We start from the raw sequence: 14,390 nt of genomic DNA on the forward strand, positions 1-14,390 counted from the left end.
CAATAGGACAGCACCAATAATAAAACATGCAACTCAAACCAATCATAGGAATTCATTAATCACCGATAGGACAACGAAAATCTACTGAGACATCATAGGATGGCAACACATCATTGGAAAATAATATGAAGCATAAAGCACCATGTTCAAGTAGAGGGCACAGCGGGTTGCGGGAGAGTGGACCGCTGAATATAGATGGGGGAAGGTGATGGAGATGTTGGTGAAGATGATGGAGGTGTTGGTGAAGATCGCGGTGATGATGATGGCCCCCGGCAGCGCTCCGGCGCCACTGGAAGCGAGGGGGAGAGAGGCCCCCTTCTTCTTCTTCTTCTTCCTTGACCTCCTCCCTAGATGGGAGAAGGGTTTCCCCTTTGGTCCTTGGCTCCAATGGCTTGGGAGGGGCGAGAGCCCCTCCGAGATTGGATCTATCTCTCTGTTTCTGCGTTCTGGAATTCTGCCCTGGCACCGCTTCCTTTACATCTGGAGATCCATAACTCCGATTGGATTGAAACCTTCGCCCAGATCGTTTTCCAAAAATTATCTTTCTTGCGGCCAAAGAAGGGCATCAACCGCCTTACAGGTGGCCCACGAGAGTGGGGGGGCGCCCACTTGGAGTGGTGGCATGGGCCACTCTTGTATTCACCTCGGGCACCGTTTCGCGTTGATTCTTCCTCCCAAAAATCACAAATATTCCAAAATAATTCTCCATCCGTTTTTATCCCGTTTGGACTCCGTTTGATATGGGGTTTCTGTGAAACATAACACATGCAACAAACAGGAACTGGCACTGGGCACTGGATCAATATGTTAGTCCCAAAAATAGTATAAAAAGTTGCCAAAAGTATATGAAAGTTGAAGAATATTGGCATGGAACAATCAAAAATTATAGATATGACGAAGACGTATCAACCGCCTGCTCAGCCGCCTGCAGAGCCGCCCGCTCAGCCTCTTGACGTATTATGTCCTGATCCACCAAGTTAAAGGCTCCATTGCACGCCAGGTCATGCCCGCCTGGCTGGTTACGGCGCCAGGCGTTGCTTGAAATGGCCGCCGAGTCAATGTGCCTGCTATATCTCGGGCTCCGACTTGGACGAGGGGTTGAATGAACCATGTCCCGGCTATATGAGTACGCCTCATACTGTGCTAAGGCCGTCTAAAGAAGTTCTCTGACCCGGCGGGTTTCAACCATCATCGGAGAGTCGCCCTCCATCGGGAGAGACGCCAGTCGTGCCGCCGCCATGATCATGTTCTCCAACGGGTTAGAATAATGACCCGATGGTGTCGGTACATACTGAGGTGGAGCAGTATTCATACGGGGAGGCCCCATCACCTGTGGTTGAACCGGCGTCCCAATCCCAGGTGCCGCAACCCGGTCTATCTCCGGCGGATTACTGGGCCCTGCACCGGGTGTATGGAAGAGGTTTCGAGGATCATAAACCGGAGGGAGCCAAGACTGAGTCTTCTGGTATCTTCTCCTCATGACCTCATTGGACGCGTTCTGATCCATCGTGAGCCGAAAAGTCTGCACTTGAATCTGCTGAGCCTGAGCGTCCAGAATCGCCCGCTCTGCTGTCATCCTAACATCTTCCGCTGCCAGATCTTCCTTAGCCTGCACTATATCTAGTTTCAACTGCTCCACTTCCGCATCATGTTGAGCTTGATCCACCGGGTTGACCGCGGCGGTTAACAGAGCGGTCATCTTATCCGCGAGATCCATCAGCACCCGAGCCGGCGAGCGCACAGGGCCTCCTACCCCGGCTGCTGGTGACCCGGAGGTTATTGCTGCCGCAGTTGTGGAGTCTTGAATAGGTTGCGTGCTGGCCATGAAGATTCTAGATGGCTCGGCGGCTCAAGGAGATCCGGAATACTGCTGCCATCGGAACAGCCCCCAAGCCCGCCGTCTTGTAGTTGATACAACGAATCTGTCTTGCCTCTGGACGACTCACCATTAGAATAGATGGCCGCCTCACCACCAGATGCAGATCCTTCAGAGAATCCTCCGTGGATGCATCCCACAAAGGCACACTTCACAGCAGGCAGAGCCCGGGCGGTCTCGCACACTGAGCCGTCTCGACGAGGTCGGTGCAGATGTCCGGCTCAGGGCCCGGCTCGCCGATCTTGCCGATGAAGACGTGGATTCCGCCAAAGGGGACACGATACCCGTACTCAATTGAGCCGGCGTCGGGGCCCCAGCCCGCGTCGTTGATGTAGAGGTTTCCACGATGACTCTTGGTCATCCGGCCCACAGCGTATCCCTTGATCCCTACAAAGCTGCCCTTCAAGAACTCAAATCCACCATGCACTGGCCCCATGGTGGGCGCCAACTGTCGTGGAATTGTCACGTCAGATGTCCTAGTGAAAGGACTTAGTCATGGAGCCATCGCAACTAGGAAGCTTAAAGGGGTTAATGGGGACAAAGGACACGAGGTTTATACTGGTTCGGCCCCGTACGGTGAAGGTAAAAGCATACGATCCAGTTTTGAGTGGGATTGCTTATGACTCGATAACTAGGGAGAGGAATCTCTTGACCTAGCTCTCGATCTGATGTTACTTGCCGTGAACCGCCGCCGGGTCATCCCTTTATATACAGAGGTCGACGCCCAGCGGCTCACAGAGTCCCGGCCGGCTCATAAACAGTGTCCGTCTCGGTCTCTTAACTATTCTTGCCTTACAATACAAGTCACGTACATATGGCGGTTTATCACTACGGGCCTTAAGTCGTCTCTGGGCTTTGGGCCCTTAATAAACCGCCATCTTCAACCTTGGTCTTGGCCTTCAAGAATACTTGTAGGTATAACCCGGCCCCTCCTGGGCGGGTCATACCAATAGTTATATCCCCAACACCTACCTATGGATTGAGTAAGATCCTTCAAGTAAGTTGTCATCGGTGCAAGCAATAAAAATTGCTCTCTAAATATGTATGATCTATTAGTGTGAAGAAAATAAGCTTTATACGAACTTGTGATATGGAATAAATAAAAGCGACGAACTGCATAATAAAGGTCTTTATCACAAGCGGCAATATAAAGTGACGTTCTATTGCATTAAGATTTTGTGCATCCAACCATAAAAGCGCATGACAACCTCTGCTTCCCTCTGCGAAGGGCATACCGTTTAGTTTTATCTTCTACCCTTATACAAGAGCCTTGGTGATCATCACCTTTCCTTTTTACAGTTTTTCCTTTGGCAAGCACTTTGTGTTGAAGCGATCCGGATATATATATATCCACTTGGATGTAGGTTTTCATAAAGTATTATTGTTGACATTACCCTTAAGGTAAAAGGTTGATAGGCGAAACTATAAGCCCCTATCTTTCTCTGTATCCGATTAAAACTTTCAACCCATAAATATCACGTGATTGCTAGCAATTGTGAAAGATTAAATGATAGTTGAGTATGTGGAATTTGCTAAATGAAATCTCTTACATAGACCCTTCCTGAAAATAAGATGATTGCAATTGTTTGATGACTGAGAACATAGTTTGTTAGTTTTCAAGAAAGTGTATGATCTATACTTTAACATGTGAATTGCTTGTTACTTGATCATGAGAAGTTTTATGGGTTGAGCTACTGTTATGATATATAGTGATGCTAGAAAAGGTGACTGAAATTATCATTGATCAAACCTGTGCACTTGCTAGCATTCACACTTCATAAATTATTTATTTTATCATTTACCTACTCGAGGACGAGCAGGAATTAAGCTTGGGGATGCTGATACGTCTTCAACGTATCTATAATTTATGAAGTATTCATGCCATGTTTATAATATTTTCCACGATTTTGGTATGATGTGACGCCCCCGATTCAATCGTACACTAATCATACATGCAAATGTGTACGGTCAAGATCAGGGACTCACAGGAAGATATCACAACACAAATCTAGACAAATAAAATAATACAAGCTTTATATTACAAGCCAGGGGCCTCGAGGGCTAGAATACAAGCTCAATACACAAGAGTCAGTGGAAGCAACAATATCTGAGTATAGACATAAGTTAAACAAGGATGCCTTGAGAAGGCTAGCACAAAAGCTACAATGATCAAAGAGGCAAGGCCTCCTACCTGGGACCTCCTAACTACTCCTGGTCGTCGGTGGTCTCCACTTAGCAGTATCCGTCAGCGGTGGCATCTAGCTCCAGGGATCCACCATATGGTTGCATCAACCGAAAAGAAGAAAGAAGGGGAAAAGGGGGTATTAAAGCAACCGTGAGTATTCATCCAATGTACTCGCAAGCATCAGATCTATACTAAGTATGCATTGGTACCAAATGAAAGGTTTGAATCAGTGGACTGAACTGCAGAATGCTAGAATAGAGGGGTAAGGCCTAGCCTATCGAAGACTTGCATCTTCAAGCAGCTCCGAGCATCTTGCAACATGTAAGAGAGTAAAGAAAAGCAGTTTAATTAACAAACATGTTGTAGCATTAATGCCCAGAGATCCTTCCTCGACTCCCTGCGAGAAAGCAATCTCGGAGCCACATATCTCAAGTATCCATTTGTAGTTGTATAAGATCAGGATATAAGTCTGAACATCTGTTACCATGGACATGGCTATTAATAGATAATCTTCCCTATAGGGGTGCACCACGTTTTCCAACAACCTTGATTACTCTGGCCGGACACACTTTTCTGGGTTAATGCCCGGCCTCGAAAGATCAACACGTAGTAGACCTACCTAGGCTCAGCAGAGAGGTCCCCGTCGGTCTACATCCTAAGCACTCTGGGGTCTTGGGCCCATCGGCCGCAGCACTCTGGGTCGTTGTGCGACGAGCGGGGACGAGCACCACCTCATATTGGATGGCACTGGCCCGACATGCCCACGATGCTGAACTGGACATCTGACAAAGCTTCGGCTGATACTACGACGTCGAGGCGCATAACTATTCTTGCGTGGTGGTTAGTGCGTAAATGCCAGAGGCCAACTCAGAACAAATACCCATACCATAGTGTATTATCACTACAAGAAATATGTCAACTAGTGACCTTCTGTTAGTGACCCTGGAAGAATTGGTCATAGATCTATGACCATTTCAGACCAATTGGTCAAAAGTTGTTCCGGGGGCTCCAAACCATAAACTATAACGACCATTTTGGTCAGAAAGGTCGTAATTTCCTTACATCGAATGGTCATAAAGCAGATAGCACTGGCCCGCTGCCTTATTTCTAGCTGATCATGACCAATATAGATGGTCATAATCTTGTAAATTGCGGTGGGTTGCTATGACTAGGCGCCACCTCATCAGTTTTGCCTATGTGTCATGTCCATGTGGCAGTTTTTGCCTTAGGTTGTGAAGCAACCTATATTTCTATCATTTCCAAAATTCCCAAAAAATCTCATAAATTCTTTGGGTCATATCTGAAGGAAATATGCCCTAGAGGCAATAATAAAGTTATTATTTATTTCCTTATAATCATGATAAATGTTTATTATTCATGCTAGAATTGTATTAACCGGAAACATAATACATGTGTGAATACATAGACAAACAAAGTGTCACTAGTATGCCTCTACTTGACTAGCTCGTTAATCAAAGATGGTTATGTTTCCTGACCATGAACAATGAGTTGTTATTTGAGTAACGAGATCACATCATTAGTTGAATGATCTGATTGATATGACCCATTCCATTAGCTTAGCACCTGATCGTTTAGTATGTTGCTATTGCTTTCTTCATGACTTATACATGTTCCTATGACTATGAGATTATGCAACTCCCGTTTGCCGGAGGAACACTTTGGGTGCTACCAAACGTCACAACGTAACTGGGTGATTATAAAGGAGCATTACAGGTGTCTCCAAAAGTAGATGTTGGGTTGGCGTATTTCGAGATTAGGATTTGTCACTCCGATTGTCGGAGAGGTATCTCTGGGCCCTCTCGGTAATGCACATCACATAAGCCTTGCAAGCACTGCAACTAATATGTTAGTTGTGAGATGATGTATTACGGAACGAGTAAAGAGACTTGCCAGTAACGAGATTGAACTAGGTATTGGATACCGACGATCGAATCTCGGGCAAGTAACATACCGATGACAAAGGGAACAGCGTATGTTGTTATGCAGTCTGACCGATAAAGATCTTCGTAGAATATGTAGGAGCCAATATGGGCATCCAGGTCCCACTATTGGTTATTGACCGGAGACGTGTCTCGGTCATGTCTACATTGTTCTCGAACCCGTAGGGTCCGCACGCTTAAGGTTACGATGACAGTTATATTATGAGTTTACATGTTTTGATGAACCGAAGGAGTTCGGAGTCCCGGATGAGATCGGGGACATGACGAGGAGTCTCGAAATGGTCGAGACGTAAAGATTCATATATTGGATGATATGGTTAGGCCAAGGGGTCAAGCCCATGAGGCTTTAGATCGGTGCAAAAAGGAGTTTTGCGGAGGCCAGGGGGCCAAACGCCGGAGACCCTGGCGTCTGGCCCTGGGCCAGACGCCGAGGCCCATGGCGTCTGGGCCAGACGCCAAGGATTGTGGCGTTTGGTCCTGGAGTCCGAGTGGGACTCTTGCCTTTCGGGCAAAACCGACTTGGAGGAGGCTTTTGCTCCAAGTTTCGACCCCGGGGCTCAACATATAAATAGAGGGGCAGGGCTAGCACCAAAGACAACAAGTTGATCCACGTGATCCATTCCTTAGCCGTGTGCGGTGCCCCCTGCCACCATATACCTCGATAATACTGTAGCGGAGTTTAGGCGAAGCCCTGCTGCTGTCGTTCATCAAGATCGTCACCACGCCGTCATGCTGACGGAACTCTTCCCCGACACTTTGCTGGATCGGAGTCCGGGGATCGTCATCGAGCTGAATGTGTGCTCGAACTCAGAGGTGCCGTAGTTTCGGTGCTTGATCGGTTGGATCGTGAAGACGTACGACTACTTCCTCTACGTTGTGTCATCGCTTCCGCAGTCGGTCTGCGTTGGGTACGTAGACAACACTCTCCCCTCGTTGCTATGCATCACATGATCTTGCGTGTACGTAGGAAATTTTTTGAAATTACTACGAAACCCAACAGTGGCATCCGAGCCTAGGTTATTTATGTTGATGTTATATGCACGAGTAGAACACAAGTGAGTTGTGGACGATACAAGTTATACTGCCTACCAGCATGTCATACTTTGGTTCGGCGGTATTGTTGGACGAGACGACCCGGACCAACCTTACGCGTACGCTTACGCGAGACCGGTTCCCTCGACGTGCTTTGCACATAGATGGCTTGCGAGCGACTGTCTCTCCAACTTTAGTTGAACCGAGTATGGCTACGCCCGGTCCTTGAGAAGGTTAAAACGGAGTCTATTTGACAAACTATCGTTGTGGTTTTGATGCGTAGGTGAGATTGGTTCTTACTTAAGCCCGTAGCAGCCACGTAAAACATGCAACAACAAAGTAGAGGACGTCTAACTTGTTTTTGCAGGGCATGTTGTGATGTGATATGGTCAAGGCATGATGCTGAATTTTATTGTATGAGATGATCATGTTTTGTAACCGAGTTATCGGCAACTGGCAGGAGCCATATGGTTGTCGCTTTATTGTATGCAATGCAATCGCGATGTAATGCTTTACTTTATTACTAAACGGCCGCATTCATGCCGGCCCATAGCATGCAGCGGCCGCCATTAATGCCCACGATTTGACCGGCCAGGAAGGCGGCGCGGACGGTCGCGACCTGTCGGGCGTTGCCGCTTCAATACGGAAGCCCCATCCCGAGATACCAACTCCGGCAACTGCGCCGCATTGAAGCGGGCTAACCGCCCCTTCCCCTGGCCTGGCCGTGACTATTTAAGCCGTTCACCGGCGACGCACAGTGCCGCATTCGTCACTCCGACAGGTGAAGGATGAGCCGGCGTCCCCGCCGTGCAGCCGCGGCCACCACATCGGCGGCCGCGTGAAGAAGGAGCCGACGTCCCCCCGACACCTCCTCCGTGTGAAGGAAGAGCCGGCGTCGCCCCCGCTGCACAGCCTCCATGCGCGAACCGACGAGCCATCGTCACCACCACGACGCCACTGCCGCCTGATAAAAGAGGAGCTGCCGCCCGCGATCGCGAAGGCACGTGGCCGCATCCTCCACTACCTTGGAGGAGGCAGTCCGGCGGTGGCTCCGGCTCTCAGGCCATGGTATCCAAGGCGAAGCGCGCGGCGAGGCAGCAGGCGAGGTGCGACCGGTGCAATGCCGGCCACTGCTCCGCATTCGTTAAGACGGACGTGGCGGCCATGGACAGGGGGTCTCTCTGTCGGCGGACAGATGCGGAACAAAATTTGCGGCTCGGCGTTGGAGATGTGTAAGCGTTTTTTTTTCCTGTACAGAAGATTGGTACGGCCGGCTCTGCATGCCTTGTCTGTGGACACAAGTGCACTGTTAAACAGTCGCAGATTTGCCACAGAGAACCGGCGACTGCGGGCAGGAGGTGATATCTCCTTCGAGGCACGTACCCTGCACGCGTCGACTTATCCTCACCTGAACACCCGGTCCTATCTCGTCTTCTCTAATCTCTACGGCGACACAGCTGACATGCATGACATGTCCCTTTTCGTGAGCAGATGTGTTAGCCAACTCTTTGATCGTGTGGAACGAGAACCGGCCACGCCAGTACGTAGTACATCAGCCGCAGAAAGCGAGTCGAAAGGTGCCGATAGCTTTTGCCATTCTGTAGCTAATCCGCATATCTGCACCGAAGAGTACCCAAAGTTCCCCTGTTCCAACAAGCTTCAGGCCAAAGGTTCAGGCTGTAGGCGGCAGGTGCGTGGTTTGTCGTATAAATACTCTGGCATCAAGTAGATTCTGCATGGACCTCCAGCTTTGGGCGCGCGTACTGGCGCCGCTCCGCAGCTGGCCAGCACGTATGTACGGTGACCAAAAGGGCGACGGGATAGGGAGGCAGCTGCGACTGTGTGGGCAGAAGAGCTGACAAAACCCGGGGCGGAAGTAAGCAAGCAGCATGCAGGGGCACAGCTAGCTCGCTCGTAGCTACCCGTTCCGTTCCCCTACTAGCCTCGGAACTCGGAGACCGTCTGGGAAGAATAGCGATGGCTCTGGAAAGCCCAACGTGCCGACGGGCCCGACACAGCCAACGCCAGGAGGCATGCCGCGCTACGGCACACCCAGCGGCACCATTTCCTTTCCTCACGTACGCACATGCGTCTCCCCCTCTCTCTCCAGTTAGTAAGGAGGGATGCTGCCTCCCGTTTCGCCACAGCTCCCTGACTCCCTCCCCCCACGCAACTCTACTATAAAGGTTTCAGCTGCAGGCGGTGGTGTCCGAAGCTGATCTGCGCGGCGGTGCTGCCGCTCGCGGCCGGCGCGCGGCGGTGCTGCCGCTCGCGGCCGGCGCGCGGCCGGCTCTCCGGCGCTGAAGCGGGAGGAGGAGGTACGTGCGTACTTAGGCGGGCCGCGCGCTCTTCGCTCTTGTTTCATTCGGAGCCGTCAACTTTGCTCTCGTTCCACCATGCCATCTCCAGCGATCGTAGCAGCTTCGGCAACTTAGCGCCTTTGTTTCACCGCCGTTTTATGTTCGGGGTCGGAACGGCGGGGGGTGATTCTTGTGTAGCACCAGCCGAGGGTGATTCTTGTGTAGCACCAGCAGTAAATAAATCTTGAATCGCCCTGGTTGCTGCTAAAGTGCTTATTATATGCTGCGACGATCCGGTATTCCGGTAGGCTGCCTTCTCATCGGCTGAATCCTTCGAAATCGTGAAACCACAAGCCAGTCTGCGCTTGCCTGCACGCGCTGTACTAGTCATAGCAGTTTTGCTTGGGGTGGCCATTGTTGGTGTGATGTGAGCTGAGCAATTCTTCTTGGTATGTGCTCGAGAACCGTCAGGTTGCCGCTGAAAGCGAGCGCATGTCTTTTTCTTCAGACAGCGAGAAGTCATGTGTTATCATCTGTCGACTCTGTCTAATTCTTCTTTTCCATACCATACCACCCTGTCTGATTTTTCTTTTCCACACCATCCTGGGGAGGAGGGCTCTATCTGATTTTGCTTTTCCATGCCATCAGGTCGACTCTTGTCTGATTAATATCTGTCTTCCATTTGAGTAAAGTCTGGTTAGTATCTGTCAGTATGACATTTTTGTAGTGTTCAAAAAAAAAGTATGACATTTTTGTAGAACACGGAAGAGTCAGTATGAGATTAGTATATATATATATATATATATATATATATATATATATATATATATATATATATATATATATATATATAGGAAAAAAGCATCCTACTAGCGGGTGTAGTTACACCCATTTCTCATATACTACCATGTGGTAATATATACTTTACTTTATTATTTTTAGTATGTTTACATACTATATCTAAGATACTCCAATGCGAGTTATGTGAAAAAATTGCATGTAAGCCCATGTTTTTATAATATTTTTGAAATACGTACATACTTGTACGTACAAAGGAGTATGCTCAAAATATACTATATACTACCTAAAAAATAATATATATACTACCTAAACATTCTTACATACTACATACTACGCGTACATACTCTTCCATATTATAGATACTACCTAGAAGGTATGAAACAAAAGTGGGAGTAACTACACCCGGTAGTAGGAAAAAATTGTCATATATATATGTAACTACACCCGGTAGTAGAAAAAAATTGTCATATATATATATATTGGTGTATCCGTGGGCTTCTAACAGGCCCACTAGTGCACGATAAATTCTGGGCCTAGATTCCCTCTAGATGGTCCAGGCCCAAAAATAAAAGGTAGACATGCATTTTCACATGCATGCCTGACTTTCTCAGGAAAAAAAATGGATAACTGACTTTTTTTCTGCGTGTAGACTGACTTTACCTTTTGTCACCTATCTATTTTTCCATTTTTGACGACACCGCCTTTTGTCACCTCCCTGAATTGAAGAGCACCGTACCATATGACTCCTTGTACTAATCCAACCCCTGAATTAGAAACGGCGATCTTGGCAGCAGTAGGCAGTAGCAAATGACCACACACGGTTTACTCATATCCTTGTCTCTCACGCTAACGCGCGTAATGCTCAGTCGTCGGGCAGTGAGGCGTCTCGGCGGCGGCCGTCGTCGGCTAGCTATTGAACAAAACTAGCACGCCCCTCGGGTTCGTCTCATATACCAGGCGTAACTCGCGGCCAGGTTTGGCGCTTTGGCAGTAAACCTATCTGTGCATTACGAGACGAATTCTATCTACTGTATCTATCTATATCTATAGCTCACCTTTTTCATCAATGATGTGAATTTAATTGCTATCTAGTGCTTTAATTGATGCTTATCTCTTGCATGCCGCAGGCTATAAATAGAGGGCGCGGTGCACAAGGCTGAACCACACACACCACAACCCACAAGCAAGAGAGTACGTAGAGAGAGACCACAGTGGTGAGGAGAGATCGGATGGCGTCGGAGATGAGCAATGACGTGAAGTTCTCTGAGGAAGAAGTCACCTCACACCCGCGCGTTCTCGAAGGTGAGGAGCAGACTGTGGTTGCGCCAGCGCGGCAGTCTTCCATCTTCGCGCTGACGCTGGACGAGCTGCAATACTCGGTGTGCGAGGCGGGGCGCAACTTCGGGTCCATGAACATGGACGAATTCATGAGCAACATATGGAATGCTGAGGAGTTCCAAGCGGCGACTGGCGGTGGCTTGGTGGGCATGGAGATGGCTCCTGTGGTGGGTGCTGGTGGAGGCGGAGGTGGCGGAGATGCAGGAGGAAGCAACCTAGCCCGACAAGAGTCGTTCTCCTTGCCTCCCACGCTGTGCCAAAAGATGGTGGAGGAGGTGTGGGCTGAGATCAACAGGGAGCCCTGCCCGGTGCATGCCCAGCGTCAGGCCGCACAACCCTCACAGCAGCCTCCTGTCCAGCCATCGGTTGCGGCCAACAACCGGCAGGGGACCCTAGGCGAGATGACGCTGGAGCAGTTCCTTGTTAAGGCCGGCGTGGTCCGGGGATCGGGTGCCGGTGGCCAGGCGCCGGTGCCGGTCGACATGGTCCATGGACAGATGAACCCCGCGCAACAAGGGCAACAACCTGACACAATGATGTACCCAATGGCACCAGCCAATGGCATGTTCCCGGTGATGGGAGATGGCATGGGGTTCATCCCCAATATGTACGCAGGGATTGTTGTGGTGCCGCCACCACCACCTTCTCAAGGTGGGGTGGGTATCGTGAGCCCCGGGTCGTCGGACGGGAGGAGCGCCATGACACAGGCTGACATGATGAACTGCATGGGCGATGGAGCGATGATGGAGAGTGGCGGCACCCGGAAACGCGGTGCCTCAGAGGATCAGTCTTGCGAGAGAAGCATCGAGTGCCGCCACCGCCGGATGATCAAGAATGGTGAGTCAGCCGCACGATCGCGTGCTAGGAAGCAGGTACTTACCTTGCTGCCAAAATTGTTGGTTTTTATGCAATGCCATTTCTGTAACGGTGGTAACAATGTTGGTGACACTTACACTACCTGTCTTTCTAAATCCTACAGGCTTTTACCGTGGAGCTTGAAGCTGAACTGAACCACCTCAAGGAGGAGAACGCTCGTCTAAAAGCTGAGGAGGTACGGAGCTACTGACCAGTGAAAACCATGAGAAAATTCAGTTTTCATATGCTTTTCAGTTCTTACCGTTACTAAACTGTTTCATTGTTTTGTTGCAGAAGATAATTCTGCTGACCAAGAAACAAATGGTATGTACATTTTACTACCATCACCTGGCAATCCTCCTACACTCGCAACCACCTACCAATTGCTTGTAACAATCCACTGTAATTGCCAAGTCAAATAGTCAATGTGTGCATGCGGATGGAAACACCTTGTGGCGGTGATCTTTTTTTACAGTTGGTGGAGAAGATGATAGAACTGTCCAAGGAGAACGTGAACGCCAAGAAGGGTAGCACCCTCTCGCGGCGCTGTGGCAGCTGCATCTGGTGAAAGGTGACCTGCCATCCATCCATAGTCGTGCTCGCAGGAGGATGAGGAGGAATTGTGGTGTTTATAGCAGTAACATTTTCTTTCCGGAGCGGGGTCGTATAGTAATTTACTAGTAGTACCTAAAATCATAAGGACCCGAATGTCAGTGTTTATCTGGTCAAGCAAGTGAACTTCTGTTGTTGTTACTGTTTATAGGTATATGGATTTGTCAGAACTTCGGACAGATGAAACAAAAGAAAATTAGCAATATGTTGATGTTTACTTGCTCTTTAACATGATGTGATGCAACGCATGTGGTCCATTTCTGGTGTGTGTGTGTGGGGGGGGGGGGAGTCTTTGCCTTCGCTCACGGGTTAGAGTTCACTCACGTAGACGCACTTTACTGCGTCGGTGAATTTTGACCCATTCAAATAACTTTAAAATCCAACGAAATTTGAGATATTCAAACACGGGATCCCGTGAGCCTTGACAGGTGGTCACCCATCGCCATGCTTGGGTAGTCGATTCCCTTTCCCCTCCTCCATGGCTCGCTGCTTGAGGGTCTGGTTAGCTTTCAGTTGCGCTCCCTGGTTGGCCAACCATGACGGATATCATCAACCTTTATGTTATTACGGCTGTGTGTATCGGAGGCGAGGGATGATCCTCTTGCCAATTGCTTGCAAGAACCTAATTGCCAAGTCTTAAAACAGTTAATGTGTGTGTGTGTGCGCTGATGGTAACACCCGGTGGGTTGTGATTATTTTTACAGCTGATGAAGAAGATGGAACAGTCAAAGGAGAACGTTAACGCCAAGAAGGGTGACGCCCTATCACGGCACTACGGTAGCTGCATCTGATGAACAGTGACCCGCCATTCAACTTCCATAGCTGTGCTGGTAGGAGGAGGAGGACTGTGTGTTTGATGCAACTGCAGCAGTGACAATTGTGGCGTTGATAGTATTTACCTTTTCTACTCAAAGAGGGATGATATATTAATTTACTAGTGGTAACTAAAATCCATAAGGACCCATATATCAGTGTTTATCTGGTCAAGCAAGTAAACTTGTGTTGTTGTTGCTGTTTATAGGTGATGATGGGTTTGTCAGAAACTTCAGACTAATGGAACAAAAGAAAATTAGCAATATGTTGATGTGTACTCTGAAACTCCCCTTCTACTTCGGAGCTCAATTGAGTTTAGAATGAATATTAAATTCAAAAAATGAAAAATAAAACTTCAATAATTTTTGAATTTTTTTTGGGGTGTAAAATTTGACAAATGTTCTCGGTGCTTGCAAATTTCATCCCGAAATATCATTCGTGGAAGTCATGAAAAAAAACAGCACTCCAAAATGCTTTCAAAAATAGCATTTATGGAGTGTTGATTTTTGCTTTTTCACCATGACTTCCAAGAATGTTATTTCGGGATAAAATTTGCAAGCTTTGAGAACATTTTTCAAAGTTTGCACCAAAAAATTCAGGATTTTTTGATTTTTTTA

At 48.5% G+C, this 14,390-nt stretch overlaps 1 protein-coding gene across 1 annotated transcript; it reads left to right on the forward strand.

Moving 5' to 3' along the window:
* The first annotated feature begins 11,305 nt into the window (after positions 1-11,305).
* Positions 11,306-13,132, forward strand: LOC119281748 (bZIP transcription factor ABI5 homolog). The gene is made up of 4 exons (XM_037562196.1): positions 11,306-12,365; positions 12,473-12,544; positions 12,643-12,672; positions 12,824-13,132. The coding sequence occupies exons 1-4, from the start codon at positions 11,385-11,387 to the stop codon at positions 12,914-12,916; spliced, it is 1,176 nt and encodes a 391-aa protein (XP_037418093.1). The 5' UTR covers positions 11,306-11,384; the 3' UTR covers positions 12,917-13,132.
* Positions 13,133-14,390: the final 1,258 nt, after the last annotated feature.

This window comes from Triticum dicoccoides, chromosome 3B, assembly GCF_002162155.2.
Source record: "Triticum dicoccoides isolate Atlit2015 ecotype Zavitan chromosome 3B, WEW_v2.0, whole genome shotgun sequence".
NCBI lineage: Eukaryota > Viridiplantae > Streptophyta > Magnoliopsida > Poales > Poaceae > Triticum > Triticum dicoccoides.